This window comes from Echiichthys vipera (assembly GCF_963691815.1).
Source record: "Echiichthys vipera genome assembly, chromosome: 19".
Taxonomy (NCBI): domain Eukaryota; kingdom Metazoa; phylum Chordata; class Actinopteri; order Perciformes; family Trachinidae; genus Echiichthys; species Echiichthys vipera.
The window spans coordinates 8,729,670-8,744,154 of record NC_139844.1 but is presented as its reverse complement, the minus strand read 5'-3'; the positions used below and the strand labels follow the sequence as shown (position 1 = coordinate 8,744,154).

General features: G+C 38.7%; 1 protein-coding gene across 1 annotated transcript in view; it reads right to left on the bottom strand.

Annotated features, from left to right (window-relative positions):
- The window catches only part of igf2r (insulin-like growth factor 2 receptor), a 45,156-nt gene that overhangs the window by 26,473 nt on the left and 4,198 nt on the right, over nucleotides 1-14,485 (bottom strand). Inside the window, exons 3-11 of the mRNA XM_083934463.1 lie at nucleotides 9,065-9,183; nucleotides 6,937-7,035; nucleotides 5,925-6,057; nucleotides 5,224-5,335; nucleotides 4,489-4,597; nucleotides 4,168-4,327; nucleotides 2,607-2,796; nucleotides 1,913-2,016; nucleotides 1,363-1,527 (exon numbers count right to left, since the gene is read on the bottom strand). Of these exons, the coding sequence (XP_083790589.1) occupies nucleotides 1,363-1,527; nucleotides 1,913-2,016; nucleotides 2,607-2,796; nucleotides 4,168-4,327; nucleotides 4,489-4,597; nucleotides 5,224-5,335; nucleotides 5,925-6,057; nucleotides 6,937-7,035; nucleotides 9,065-9,183 (1,191 nt within the window). The remainder of the gene's footprint in view (nucleotides 1-1,362; nucleotides 1,528-1,912; nucleotides 2,017-2,606; nucleotides 2,797-4,167; nucleotides 4,328-4,488; nucleotides 4,598-5,223; nucleotides 5,336-5,924; nucleotides 6,058-6,936; nucleotides 7,036-9,064; nucleotides 9,184-14,485) is intronic.

The following is a 14,485-nucleotide window of genomic DNA, read 5'->3' as shown; positions in this document are numbered from 1 at the left end:
GGAGGGCGCATACCACTTTCTAAGCAATCTTTGGTATTTATAAAAAACAAACTGGACGGGAGAATGTGCAGTTTTCCACGCACACTCTGTCCCAGGCGTACGCAGAGAAACGGGAGATATGAGAAACGACGACACCGACAGCAGACACTGTTTAGACACTGATGCCATTATCGATGCCTCCTTCTGGCAGATAGGAGCACAGTTTTAATATGGTTATCATACTGTATATCACAGTGTTTAATACAGTCTTTATTTTTATGGCTTTAGTTCGTTTTATTTTTGTTTTTAAAATTAGATTATTGCCCACCCATGTAGCTTTTTGGATCAAACCAATAAAATACAAAAAGTCATGCTATCATAGTGGGTAAAGACGCACACTCGCCGATTTACTGACAAATGATGACGAGTGTCTTATGAGCCGCTTCGGACTGCCGTGTACTGTTCTCATGGTTCGTTTTGGTCTCTGAGAACAGGGAAATAAAACAGTGCAAGCTGCAGCAGAGTCCTGTGTTTCAAATGTAATCGGTGCTGTTGACTGCACTCATGTTGCTAGAAGAGCACCGAGTGAGAATGAAAATGCTTTCCTTCATCTCTTTTTCATTTCGGAAACGGTCCGACCCTCTGATGCTGCATTACCTGTGCCCACAATATGTTGTCACTCTACGGCCGTTTTGTCTTTAGTAATGCCCTCACTGTGTCCTCCGAACAACATGTTTTTTTTCTTTTTTCCACTTCAACAAAAACGTCCACTTCACATTGATTGTTATGAACTTTTTTTGTTTTCCTCTCTGCGTTTGTCATGATGTCAGAATTAATGAATATTCATTTTGGGGGCTGTATTGACTATAGGCATCTATGGGTGTGACATGAAGCTGCAAAAGCTGCACCAAATTTAGAGTTGATTGTGATTTATAAAAGGTAAACCAGCGTAGGAAATGCGCCCGCAAACAAGTATTGGGATTTATAAAACGGAGCGCATGCACGTCCTACGCTGGTACATCCTATGTTTTGTCTGTCTGTTTGACGTGAGGCCCCAGGTGATTTAAAAAAAAAAAAAAAACACTGAATAAAGCAGTTTCAAGTTAAAAATCGGTGTTTCTCCGATGCTGTTCGCCCCTAAATTTTACTTGGTGTCTGATGACTAAAAATTCTTCATCCGCTTAATATAGAGTTAGTACCACCAACATCTAAGAAGTGGATCATAAAAATGTGGCTTACAACTGGATAAAATTCAATTTATGAAGCTTCTTGGGGACAACTACAAAGCTGATAAGCTCAACTCACTTAAAGACATAACAAAGGTCTTTTCATTTTTAGACATTTTAATGTGGTAAAGTTACATATTTTCGATATTTTACTCACCAGGGTATCTTGTGAGGGGTGAAAGGTCATAGTGTTTGTGTTCGTCTCTGACTCGACACAGGATATCCTCTTTCTCCTTGACGCAGGCGAAGGAAGTCTCCCAGTCAAAGTAATAAGTGCAATCGGTCTCCCCCGCAAATACTGGATTCCCTCGCCCACTGTTGGCTACAGAAAAATAAGGCAAACCACAACTTAAGGATGAAATGTGACTCAACTTGTCTGACGATTTTGAATATATGGAACAGTTTGGAAAGGTGACAATAAAGATGCACAAATGATTCAGTCCCCCCACGAGTGATAGGATCAAAGAGAGACTATAGCCAGAAACTTACGTTAAAATTAGCTTTTACTAGAGAAGTCCTTGAACTGTAACTGTAGTGTCCTGGTTTAATTACTTAGTTTATTTTAAAAAATACAGAAACAAAGAGAGGAAATTAATCACGTCCTTGTGATTAATATTGAGATGGAAAACCATCTCATGGAGGTAGGGTTACTGTCTGCAATTCCTGATATTACCAGAAGATGGCATCAATCTTAATCATCATCTTACTTGCATTCTTGTTGCACTCAAAGTTGATGATGGTCATTCTCTGAAAGCCACTGGAGCATCTTGTGCCATCTGGGTAGATCAGAGTCAGATCTCCATCTGAATAACTGCAGATGAGAAAAAACACAAAGAGGAGGCAGAGAAACAGAGTTTAAAAGCGAAAGACTAAAGAAAATGTTACGTACTGGCAATGCATTAACATTTCATCAGTGAGCAAATGTGTTCATGGATCATTTCTGGGACTGTTTTGACATACATCTCAAATATTCAAAATAAGTCCACCCTGTGCGACCTAAAAATCAGGGGAATCATCGTGCTCAACAAATAATTGTTAATCTGACATTTGTATTATGGAGTATGAGCATCTTAAATCCACCCTTGGATGATCAAATCAAAACAAACGTTTAGCAGAAGACATTACAGAAAGGTAAAGCTTGTAGACGGTTAAATATAATATTGTCACAATAAAGCAAATGTTAGATAAAAGGTTCTGGTTTCAATATCAGGAAAGCAGGATCAGGGGTTTTACAGCATAAATCAATTAGTTTGCATCTCCACTACATTCCGGTGTTTCTTTGCATGAAAGCAGGACTCACTTCTCTTTTTACAAAGTATCTGTGAAACTATGAACAGTGAAAATCAAAAGGGAGCATCAGTATCTGACTGACTTTCGTCTTCTTACACACACACACATTACCGTAGTGTCTGGTTCTGATATTTTCCAGCCACCTTCTTCACGTCTCCAGACTTCTTCACCTGGCAGGACGATATAAACTGGTGTTCGCCACATTCAGTGGTGGAGATCTCCCCGCACACGTTTAGGTAGTAGACGTAGCTGTCATCCCCGTCATCGGTCCCAGAGTGGGCGTAGTACGGATGGTCTGTAGCTACAAACACAAAATGGCATCGGCTGACTTTATGCGACATATCTGTCCAATGACTAATCATCATCATCATCATCATCATCATCATCATCATCATCATCATCATCATCATTCTCATCCTCATCATCCTGAAATCACCCAGATCAATAAAGTAGATGTTTACTAAAAATATAAACACTGCTAATGAGGTCAATATCAGAATATTGTAATATTTACATTTCATCAGCAATAAAGTAAAAAAGGGTATTTCCCAAAATGTGGATCTAATTCTTTATAGGTTAGGAAAATGAGAAACATGCACATGTAGAAATCCGTGTATGCACCGGAAGATACTGTATTTCTAATCAAACAATAAACTGTGGCCTACATCATGTTGCACAAAACTCGTGGAAAAAGGCTTTTTTCTGTTATTAACAATGAGCTGACAAAAAAAACAGGAAGGTCAGTATAGTTTAGTCACAGAGCTACTTCCTCTAACTGGGATAAAAAAAGCATCACTATGAGCCAATAATTCTTGAAGCTTAAATATGAGAGAAGGAACGATTGAGCTGATTTAAATAAAGAAGAATATCACATTTTTAGTAGTAGGTGTCTATTCCAGTTTGTTACTTCCATGCCTGTAGGACAAAGAAACTCCTTCTCTTGTGCTTGAGTGTTCACACTTGTAGGTTAGAAGAAACAGCTTGAGGAATAAGGACATGATTTAAAAATGGCAAGCATGTTGGGTGGTAGTCATTCCTAATAAGGGAAGTGTAGTTATTTGAGGTACTTATCCAAAGTCGGTGTATTTCCTACAGTAGAGGGCGGTCAGCGCGTCTCCAGTTTGAAGAAGCAGACGGGAGTTCTGACATGGACGTTAAACAATGTATGACTTTACCCCTCTTCTTCTGTAAACTCTGGCTTATAAAAGGATGCTCTTGTCTCAACAGAGAACGACATTTTGTTGTTGCTGTTATAATTACTAATTTTTATTTTCATGTATTTGTTTAATCTTAAGTCTAACCTGAACAACTAAGCTGCAGCGTAATACAGTGTAATACGCTTGTGCGTAGGAATACGAAAGTGCTACAGTTGAAAAAAATGTAGAGCCAAAGGAAAGGGCTGCCTGACAGCAAGGTAATGTAGTGAAAATATTCTAAATATAGTGCACACCTAAACCGATTAGATGGCTAATATAAGTCTTTACTGCAGTCAGTCTATTCTATTGACAGTTTTCTGTGTCATCTATTGTCAGTTTTTCCAAACTCGGGGCATAGATAATACACTGACTGTGGATAAGTAACTCATACATCCCCACTTTAAAGACGCCAAACTATCCCTTAACTGTCTGAGGTTGCAGTTTGAGATCCCTGGTTTAGACAAAGAACTACTTACAGCTCAAGGTGAGAGGTGTTAGGTCTATGGAGATGTCGTGTTGCTCGCTGGTCAGTTTGCAGGTGTGGCTCTCCAGATAGTCTCTGTGACACGCGTACTCAGTCACCCACTCCACCTCGTAGCGACAGTTCAACCCTGCCGTCATCTTGGGAGGGCTGCCCTGTGAAACCAAAGGACACTTTTAGTAAAGCAGGAATTAAGTTACATTTTCACAAGTACAGTAAAAAAGCATGACAACCAGATTCAAATAAAAATAAAGTAGATATATGAGTGTGTGTGTGTGTGTGTTTGTGTGTGTGTGTGTGTGTGTGTGTAACCTACTGAATGTCTGCTCGATGGACAGATGAAGGTGATGGTGACAGCAGGACTGTGTCCGTTACAGATGTCTGGAGAAGTCGAACCGGCAGTGACTTCATACTGTAACCTCAGTCTTGAGGAGACAAGAAACACGTAAAAACAATCAAAGATTATCCCTCTGTCCAATAAAGGTTACTCTCCAGACATCGACGCAGCGGTCTCCTATACACAGGGTTCCTTCATAATTTCCAAGGTCAAATTCAAGCACTTTTAAAGCATTTTAAGGTGCATTTGTCATGCTTTTCCAGCACCTAACAGCTGTGGTAAACTACATACTTGTATACAGTGCAATACTCAGTTTTCAATAAACTTATTATTGCACTTGTTCTTCACATTAAATTAGATGTTATTGATTAGATGTTCCTTTATACAACCAACACAATGTTTTGATTTTGCTGTTTTCAGTCTCTGAAATATGGACATCTTCTTTACTGTGTTATATCATCCATTGTAACTTATATAAGACAACAGTTCAATCACCTTATTTAACAATCCAAGCACTTTTCAAACCTTGAAAACACCATACTTAAACGTTCAAGGATTTCCAGCACCCCTATGAACCCTGTTTACATCATACAACTTTTTAAACATTAAAATTGAATCTAAACCCAAAGCGACAGAATATGAGGTTTGCCCTGACACAAAGCAAAACATTCCCTACTTGACGCATGGTGAGAATCTGGATGTTAGCATTCATACCTGTCGCTGGACAGCAGCTCCAGCTGTGTTTTGGGAGAGCCCATGTCATAGGAGCCCTGACTGGTGACCAGACAGGCTGCAGAGCCCTCTGGACACGATTTGCCTGGACTGTCTGAGGAGAGGAAGAGATGGATAAGGAATGAGGGGAAAGAAGAAATCAAATCCAGAATTGTATGCCATCAGTTCCTGTTATCAATGTCAGCAGGTTTTTTTCTGAAATGTATTCAAACTTGCACAATTTACTGACTTATATTTGATTTAATGGAGGATAACTTTCAGATCCATAATTTATTATGCACAACGCATCATAATGTCTCATCAGGACCGCCTTCTCCTTCACCGAGACCGAGAAAGTGTCAGTGAGTTTCAGATCTCAGATATTCTGTCTGAGCAATCGTTTCCACGAATGACATTTAATTACAATGTTTGCTAGGCTTGACAAAGTGCAGAGTCGACCGATGGCTTTATTTGCTTTGTTGATCATCTTTTTACTGCAAACTTTTATTAAAAAAATGTCAGAAAATAGTGCTCTTTCATAAGGGAATGGTCTAGTTTAAAAATAATATAAACAAGCACTTCTTCATCAGACAAATGCATGAATAAATGCAACACTTATTAAGAATAAAAAGCACATTTTTCAAAGTCTTAATAGGAGTATTAAAGTAATCTATTCGTCTTTCCACCCTCCCTCAGGTACTGACTGAGACTCCGGCAGATGTTGATGTAGAAGTCAATGCTGTCGTCGCCGTCGTCCACCAGATAGCCGTCTTTCACTTTGATCAGAGGGCTGAGGTCGTGCTTCTTACCGTCAGAGTCAAACACATAGCAGGGCACCTGAACACAGAGGAGACAGTGTCATCCTGCAGCACAGGCATCTTTTCATACACACTCGAAGAACAAGTCATACAGGATTAATGGGAGGTTAGTGGTGGAAGCTATTTATAGAGGCTATAAATGCCATCAGACATTTGTGTGGCTGTTAAAATAACATCTTGGTTATGTACATGGTTCTGTATGGGACTTTTATAATAATTTATAAGAGATTAATGTCCCTATATATAATAAAACTCCCCTCTAAACCGTGATAAATCTCTCAATGCAATAAACTCTGTTAATGTAGTAGCTTGGAAAGGTAGAATTTAAAACAGTCACACTTTCAGAGGGGCTTCAGTATAGAGGATTTATAAAGAGGATTTCAAATGAATTAAAGAAAGGCAGAATCACAATATAGGATTTTAATTAATGGGAAGTTTTGTGGTGGAAAAAAACAATAAACAAAGCACAAATTTATAAAAAATGTTGTTGTTTGAATTTCATCTCACCGACAAAATATAGGTCTTTTGCAAGATTTATTCATTTCACACATTCTTTCAGTTATTCCACGTTAAACTCACATAAACGGCTTCATTGTGACAACATGTGACACGTCTTGTACACGGATAAATACATGCTGTGAACATCCTCACAACTGTTGTGACAAGAGTGGGAAGAGAGCTTTCCATTTCCTCTGAAACACCTCTCTGGCTCATATGATATCACAGTCACACACACACACACACGCACGCGCACGCGCACACACACACACACACACACACACACACGCACGCACACACGCACACACGCACACACGCACACACGCACACACGCACACACGCACACACGCACCATCTTTCCTGATTACACATAAACTGAGTCAGATGTTCCGCCACATACCTCTTTGTGTGGTTTGAATTTATCTTTCTTGCAGGCGGTGAAGGTCCTCCACTCAAAGTAATGCACACACTGAGACACGGTGACAAACTCTGGGGTCCCCTGAAGCACAGAAACACAGGAACATGAGTAAGAAGGAGAGTTTCATGTGGATAATTAGTGACTAACACATTATAACGCTTCGTAACAAGCAGCAACAATTTATCACACAGGCGAGTGTCTGTGTTTCTTTTACAATACAGAATACACACAACTTGTTTTGATTATATTAAAAATGGTGTGCAGGATTTCTTTGGAAGAAAACATTTAAATAAATGCCTCACTTTACAATAACCCAGTACAGTTGAGTGGTTGATGGTTCAGTGCTTGCTCAAGGGATTTTTTCAAGAACACTTGTTGAGAGAAGGTTAGAGTGTTTTTTTACTCCCACATTTTACCAGCTCCTAGTCCTGAGAGTCGAGTCTTATTTTACCGTCTGTCTGTCTCAAGAAAGGTTGCAGTGAAGGAGAAGAGCAAGCAATTAAACATGGATCTGGATGTAAATAAAAGAGATTCCAAAGTTTTCAGAGATGTTTTGGTGAGAGACACTTTCTCTTGTCAAAAAACTAATTTTTGGTTTGCTCACTTCAACTCCCTTAAGCAGGTCTATTTGATTAATAATTACTGATGATGATGACCTAACATTGTCATTATTCCTGCATAAACAATGCATAGCAAATAATTAAATCATGTCTGTCAGTGTTGAATTAAATTAAACAAGTAAACTAAGGCTAACTATTACTCTTACAGATCATCAGCATGTGGCTCTCACCACTTCTTCTCTTAAACATTAGAGGAATTTCATGATAGCTTTAATTTCTCCACTTTCTAGCGCCGACCATCTTCTGCTCTTTGTGACTTGACAGGAAATGACAAAGTTAATGTCAACCCACCGCTCAGCCCTGAAACCTCAGACATACACACACTTGACTCAAATGAGCAGAAACACAAAGCAGGTGACTGTCATTGTGCTATATTCCTCCTCGCATATTCACTTCCTTTCATTGCAGCTGACAGCAGACAGCTGCTGCTTCTGGTGAGCAATAAATGGCATTCATTTTAGCTTCTATTTACATTTGTTTCAGAGAAAGAAAACATCGATTTGAATTCCAATTCACTGAAATATGAATCAAATGAATGCTCAAAAATCAGGAGGGGTTTGTTTCAGCCAGCTTGGCATCCACACATCTTTTTTTTTTTTGCAAGTCATGACATGCTGAATACTCACAAGTGACTAAAAAATTAAACTTTCCTTAATATCTTGAGTTGAAAAGGGAAACAGTTAAAGTGCATGTTAATTGTGAAATTTGTGTAGTTGAAACCTGATTACTTGACCATATATATATATATATATATATATATATATATATATATATATATATATATATATATATAGAGAGAGAGAGAGAGAAAGAGAGAGAGAGAGAGAGAGAGAGAGAGAGAGAGAGAGAGAGAGAGAGAGAGATATTTGGGATTGTGTTAATCTTCCTGTTATTTGTACATTTGTAAACTACTATCTGTAAAATTTAAGAGTTTGTCCTCTCACTGTGCCACATGTCCGAAATGTGCATTTTATAGCAATTAAATGAAATGACACATGTCACACCCCAGCCATAGGACGTCTCTTTAATTATGCTTAATGCAATAAAAAAATAAGTAGATTATTTACTGCGTAGAGCAAAATGATTCAGACCAAATTAAACAACGGCTGCAATATAGTGTATTTACTTTCAAACTAAAAGCAAAAAAAACACACAATGTAGGAGATTGTCAGCACTCAAAACAAAGCAGGACTGTTGTTGAAAGGATCCCGTGCAGACACTCACAGAAGCTGCTCTTGTGCTTTGGACAGAACAGACAATGTAGACCAGGTGTTAGCTGACACTTAGGAACAAAAGCAGCCATTACCAAATACTAATTATTGCCATCGAGTCGGGGTTAAAGGCTGTGCTCAAGGGCACCTCAGAGGTAGTAATGAGCTAGGGGCAAGTGCTGCTTTTTCACTTTCCCCACTCTGCCGGCTCCGCCCACATGTATCAGCCGGAACAACACAAATCATCTTTTTTTTTGGTGTGTTTTTTTTTAATCTTACCATGGTTTTCCCACACTGGAAGCTGATGCTCGTCTGAATGTTGTTGTCGCTTCCGGGACATTTTTGGGTGCTGTTGTAATCCAGCACGGTGCCGGAGAGCCTCTGCAGGGACAGCTCACCTGCACATTCAAGACAAGAGAAACAATCTGTCAGTTACAGAGCTTTAAGTTGTTTAACCCTCTCAGACCTTCCATAGACACGTGTCTTTTTTAGGGGACAAGGGGCTTTGGGTCAACTGTATACATGAAGCATAAAGCTGGGAACCTGAAGATTAATTTGAGATGCAGTTCAGCACATTGTGTTTAGTTGTCATAGTCATAAACGTTGTGTTTTGGTTCGGAGTGTAAGGGGTTAAAAACATTATGATGGAAGTATAAGGTGCTCATTTTCATGCTCTACAACTTCCAATGAGTTGTTTTGGCTTTGTTATCATTTGTTACACAGATTTGGAGCAAAATGCATAATTTTTGAACACTTTAGACCTCTAAAATACCACATTAGTAGATATTTGAGATTTAATTCATGTCAAACATGATGACCATGACCAGAACTCAATATCCAAATGTTCATTACAATGATTACAACACGAAAGGATGGAAAGACTGAGAGGTGATATATAAATTACAAGATGGACAAAATAGGGAATAAATTCATTTGAATAATAACCAAAAAAATGTAGCTTTACTTTCTCTTTTCTTTCTGTTGTATGTATTACACTCAGATTATTTTGTAACAGATTTTCAATGTTTGAATATGGGTCATGGTGCCTGCCACAGTTGTTGTTTATGTCATAAAAAGATTATAATCACATCATTACAGCATCATGTTACTGCAGCAGATGTCGTAACCCACCAACCTCTACAGACCCACACTCAAGATAAACCTCTGCAGCAGAATATCGTGACCCTGGTGTCAGTACAGAGTCCTTATTTATCCGAACAGCACGAGACACAGCTGTGGGAAACGTTCTGCATGTGAAGAATATTTTAGACAGTTAAACAAACTCACAGCAGGTCAACAAGACGAAACGACTGTGAGACAAACTGATGTCTGTAAATGTTTTACCAAAGTTAAACTGTGACATGCAGAAAAAATTGCCTCTGTTGCACCGATATGCATCTCATAGTGGATGAAGCAAATGTAAAAGCAGTCACACATACTTAACAAAAATGTAAATTAATAAAAACCCTTTCCTTCTTCCTTCTGCTCATTTAGAACGAACATAAATAAATGTGGATTCAGTGAAACATCACCTTTGAAATGAACTGTACTTGTGTATCTACAGTATGTGTGTCTGTTAAATTTAAGGTTTAAGTCTAAGGGAGCCTGCATGAGCCAGAGAGAGAGAGAGAGAGAGAGAGAGAGAGAGAGAGAGAGAGAGAGAGAGAGAGAGAGAGAGAGAGAGAGAGAGAGAGAGAGAGAGAGAGAGAGAGAGAGAGAGAGAGAGAGAGAGAGAGAGAATCAGGAAAGAAAAGAAGCTGTGTGTGCGTGTGTGTGTGTGTGTGTGTGTGTATGGTGTGTGTGTATGGTGTGTGTGTGTGTGTATGGTGTGTGTGGTGTGTGTGTATGGTGTGTGTGTGTGTGTGTGTGTGTGTGTGTGTGTGTGTGTGTGTGTGTGTGTGTGTGTGTGTGTGTGTGTGTGTGTGTGTGTGTGTGTGTGTGCTCTGCTCCCTTTGATAGTACTGGACTGATATCACAAGTGAAGCATAAAGGAATGTAACTGAACAACAGTGTGACCCACTAACACCAAAAAACTACTGTAGGCAGGACTCATGTCCCGGTCTGTTGCACTGCTTCAATTTTAAGTCCTGTAACACTCAGTAACAATTTTTATTTTACAGATTTTGGCCGTATTGTGACAGTTACACTGAGCATACATAAGGTGCAAAGCATGCATGGTTTCACTCTGGACACTTCTTTAATTGATTACTTTGATCGATAGAAAATTCTCCAACTATTTTGATGATCGATAAATCACTTCAGAGACTTTGAGCAAAAAATTGCCTTTCTTGTCTTTCATAATTATAAACCAAAGTGATGATTGTGCATTCAAAACTTGACTTATACAGAAATATTACAGAAGTATAAAGTATTAGAGTTCACAGTTTTATTATTATTAGTAAATATATTATGTTATATTATTGTTGTCTTCCCAAATCTGAAAATCTTCTGCAGCCCACTCAAACCTTTGATTGACTATTATCAACGTACAGACTAAGATGAAGTCATTTCTGATATATTTTTGATTTAATAAACAGGAAAATTCTATACAGTACAAATGAATAATCCATCCACTTACATGTAACAGTTTGTAAAGCAACAAATGTGAAAAAACTGATAAGCTAAGATACGTTCTGGATAAAATATAAGTCAGATAAATAAAGAATAACATCATTTAAATTGTTTTATTAGCCCTGATTGTTTTATTTCCATGTAAATACTTAATCATAAACATTGTATGATGAATTCCAACAGAATTAAAAATGTTAACCTTTTATTATTCATTGTAGATGACTTCTCGCGGCCCACCACACGTCGGGAATCACTCTATTACTGTGTTACTATTAGAGCTAAAAAAAAAAACTGATGAATGAAATGTAAAATTAGCAAACATTTCCCAGTTTCCGCTTTTAAATTGTGAGGATTTGATGCTTTCCTTTGTCTCATGTGACAGTATATTGATTATCTCTATGGGTTTCTGTCTTTTGCACTGTTGGTCGGCCAAAACAAGCAATTTGAAGACGTCACCTTGGACTTTGTGACCGACACTTTTCACAATCTCCTAAAAAAAAGAGTTAACAGTAAATAAAGAAAAGGTTGGATCTTAAAAGCACAGAGGATACTAAATAATGTTAGCTGTAGCCATAATTAAAACATTTTTTGGGGGTAGGGGTGGGGGGGTACATGCAAATGACATGAGTCTAAATTACTACAGCTGCTGAACTTTACGAAAGCGCAAACAACAAATGTTTTACAGGCGGTACAGGAGAGGTAAGCATTCGTTAACTCCAAAGATTTTGATTTGAGGAAGCACAGAAGACATAAACGTCAAAGTGGGAGAATGGACTGTGTGTGGTTTCTGAGCAAAGTCAAGGCAGCATGAATTAAACCTTTAGTAAGCAGTAAACAGAGAGAGACAGAGAGCGGGTGAGTGAGTGAGCAGAGCGTGACATTGCGTCTATTTGTGTGCGAGAGCGTTTATGATTGATGATGTGTTCCTGTGTCATGTGATAAGACAGTGAGCATGATTAAACTGCAACTCCTCTGACCACACTGCTTCTCCTTTGCCATTCTTTCACTTTCCATATGTGATCTTCCTCTTGAAAGATGAATAAACTCTAGTGAGGAGAACATCCTAATAAAATAAGCTGAAAATCTACCCTGCAACAACACCAACATGAGTCGGCAGTCTTCAGCTCTTTGTCACACTCAGAAATCTGAGTCGTGGCTGAGGGCTAGCAAACACCAATATGTCAGCGCGAGAAGGTCACAACCTCAGTCTGCAGTACAAGTTGTTGTTGTTGTGAGACTGTGAAATAACTCTGTCTGGCAGCCGAAGTCTTTAGAAAAGGTCACGGGGAAAACTCATAGACGGTGACGTAACTGAAATTGAGAAACAGGCCCAAATAATCACAGTAATCTTGAGTCAAATAAGGGATCAAACGGTCACCTGTTGTCCATACGTTACGCCTCCAAATGCAAGACAAATCTGTCTGCTGATGAATCATAATAGATGCTCCCCTGGGCTTAACAAACCTTTAATTAGTGGGGCGCTCCTCCCCAGGGGGCTCGATGCTTTGGGGAAGCATGTGACCCCGGGAAGGGGGGAAGTGTGGAGGAGAACTTAAGTTTGATATGATTCTGATTGATAAGGAAACAAGAAACAAACAAAAAGGGGCTTTCACGCTTACAAGGGAAGTTAGCGAGCTTTATACTGACAGCAAACACAATGGAAAGATTTTTCACAAGGAAGAGAAAAGATAAGTCAAGGAAAGAGATCAGTTAAACCTGAAGTCGAAGAATGAAGAGCATCTCTGAGGTTCACTTTACATACATCAGGCTTCTTTTTGTTTTTGAGATTTCCCAGACCCCAAAGTGACATCTATAAAAACGCTTGTTTTGTCAAACCAACAGTCTAAAACCCAAAGATATTCATCTTTCTATCATAAAAGTCAAAGAAGAGCAGCGATTCCTGACCTTTGAGAAGCTGGAAACGGCAAATGTTTTGCATTTTGCCCCAAAAAAATCACTCAAAACGTGAATCCAATATTATCACAAGTCTTCAGGGGAAAGGAAACATTAAGTTTGTGTTTTTGATTCTTTCAATAAAGTGTGTATAAAAGTGAAATCTGATTTAGAGTCCAGAATCCACATATATTCGATTTAAAATGATATAAACACAGAAGCACAATTTCTTATATTTGAAAAGCTGAATGCAGCAAATATTTTTGAAATATCTGTAGATTAAAACAACTGAAACAATTAATCATTGATCAATTAACTCATTGACTAATTGATTCAGCTCTACTAACTACCCCACTACATTTAAATTGGTTTACAGGGGAGTGGCCAAATTGTTTTCCTGCCTACAAACAAGAGAGCATGACAGCCACTGCCTTAAATTAAGTTTAATCAATTTACGCCAGCGTGATTAAATAGAGATCAGAGCTGTCTGTATTCACTGAAGGTCAGGTCTGAACGAGAGCAAATCAAGCTCCAGCAGTGACACACAATGTTAATACAAACACTACAGGTTAACCACCAAAGAACGGGACAGAAAGAAATACTGCAACACAATTCACATGGAAATGATCATTAGACAAATTGGCACATATCCTTAATTACTAATTTAACAAACTTAACATTCACAACTATCAATATATGTATTTAAAGCACATGCACAGCATCTTGTCTGCAGAGCTGGATAGTACATTGATGCACATCATTTGTGATTTTTGGTAATGTTTCCCTGATCTCAATTAGACCTGCGATCAGACCCGTGCATGCATTTGCATCTGTCTAAGCCTGGGCCACGGCAATACAAAATAAAGCCAGCCCAATAAAAAACCTGACATTACTTATGACAGATAAGGTACGACCAGAGGAGTCTTGGAAGTAATGTCTGGCTACAGGAGACAGCATATGAAGTGTGCAGCCCTGTCTCCTCATACATTAAACACATTGAGACGCTGGAGCATGTGAAATGTAGCAGTTAGTTTTTAGGAGCATATTTTACAACTTGTTCCACACATGAAGTGCATATTTAACCGATACAGTGTGGACAGAGAGCATTGAAGCAATGCATCAGTCTGACACCCAGTTACTGTTAGGCCATGGAGGATGACTTCTAAAAATAAATTTCCCTCTTTGAGGAATCGATCCCCCCCTTGAGTAATTCATGGGATTACTGGATCTGAAAAA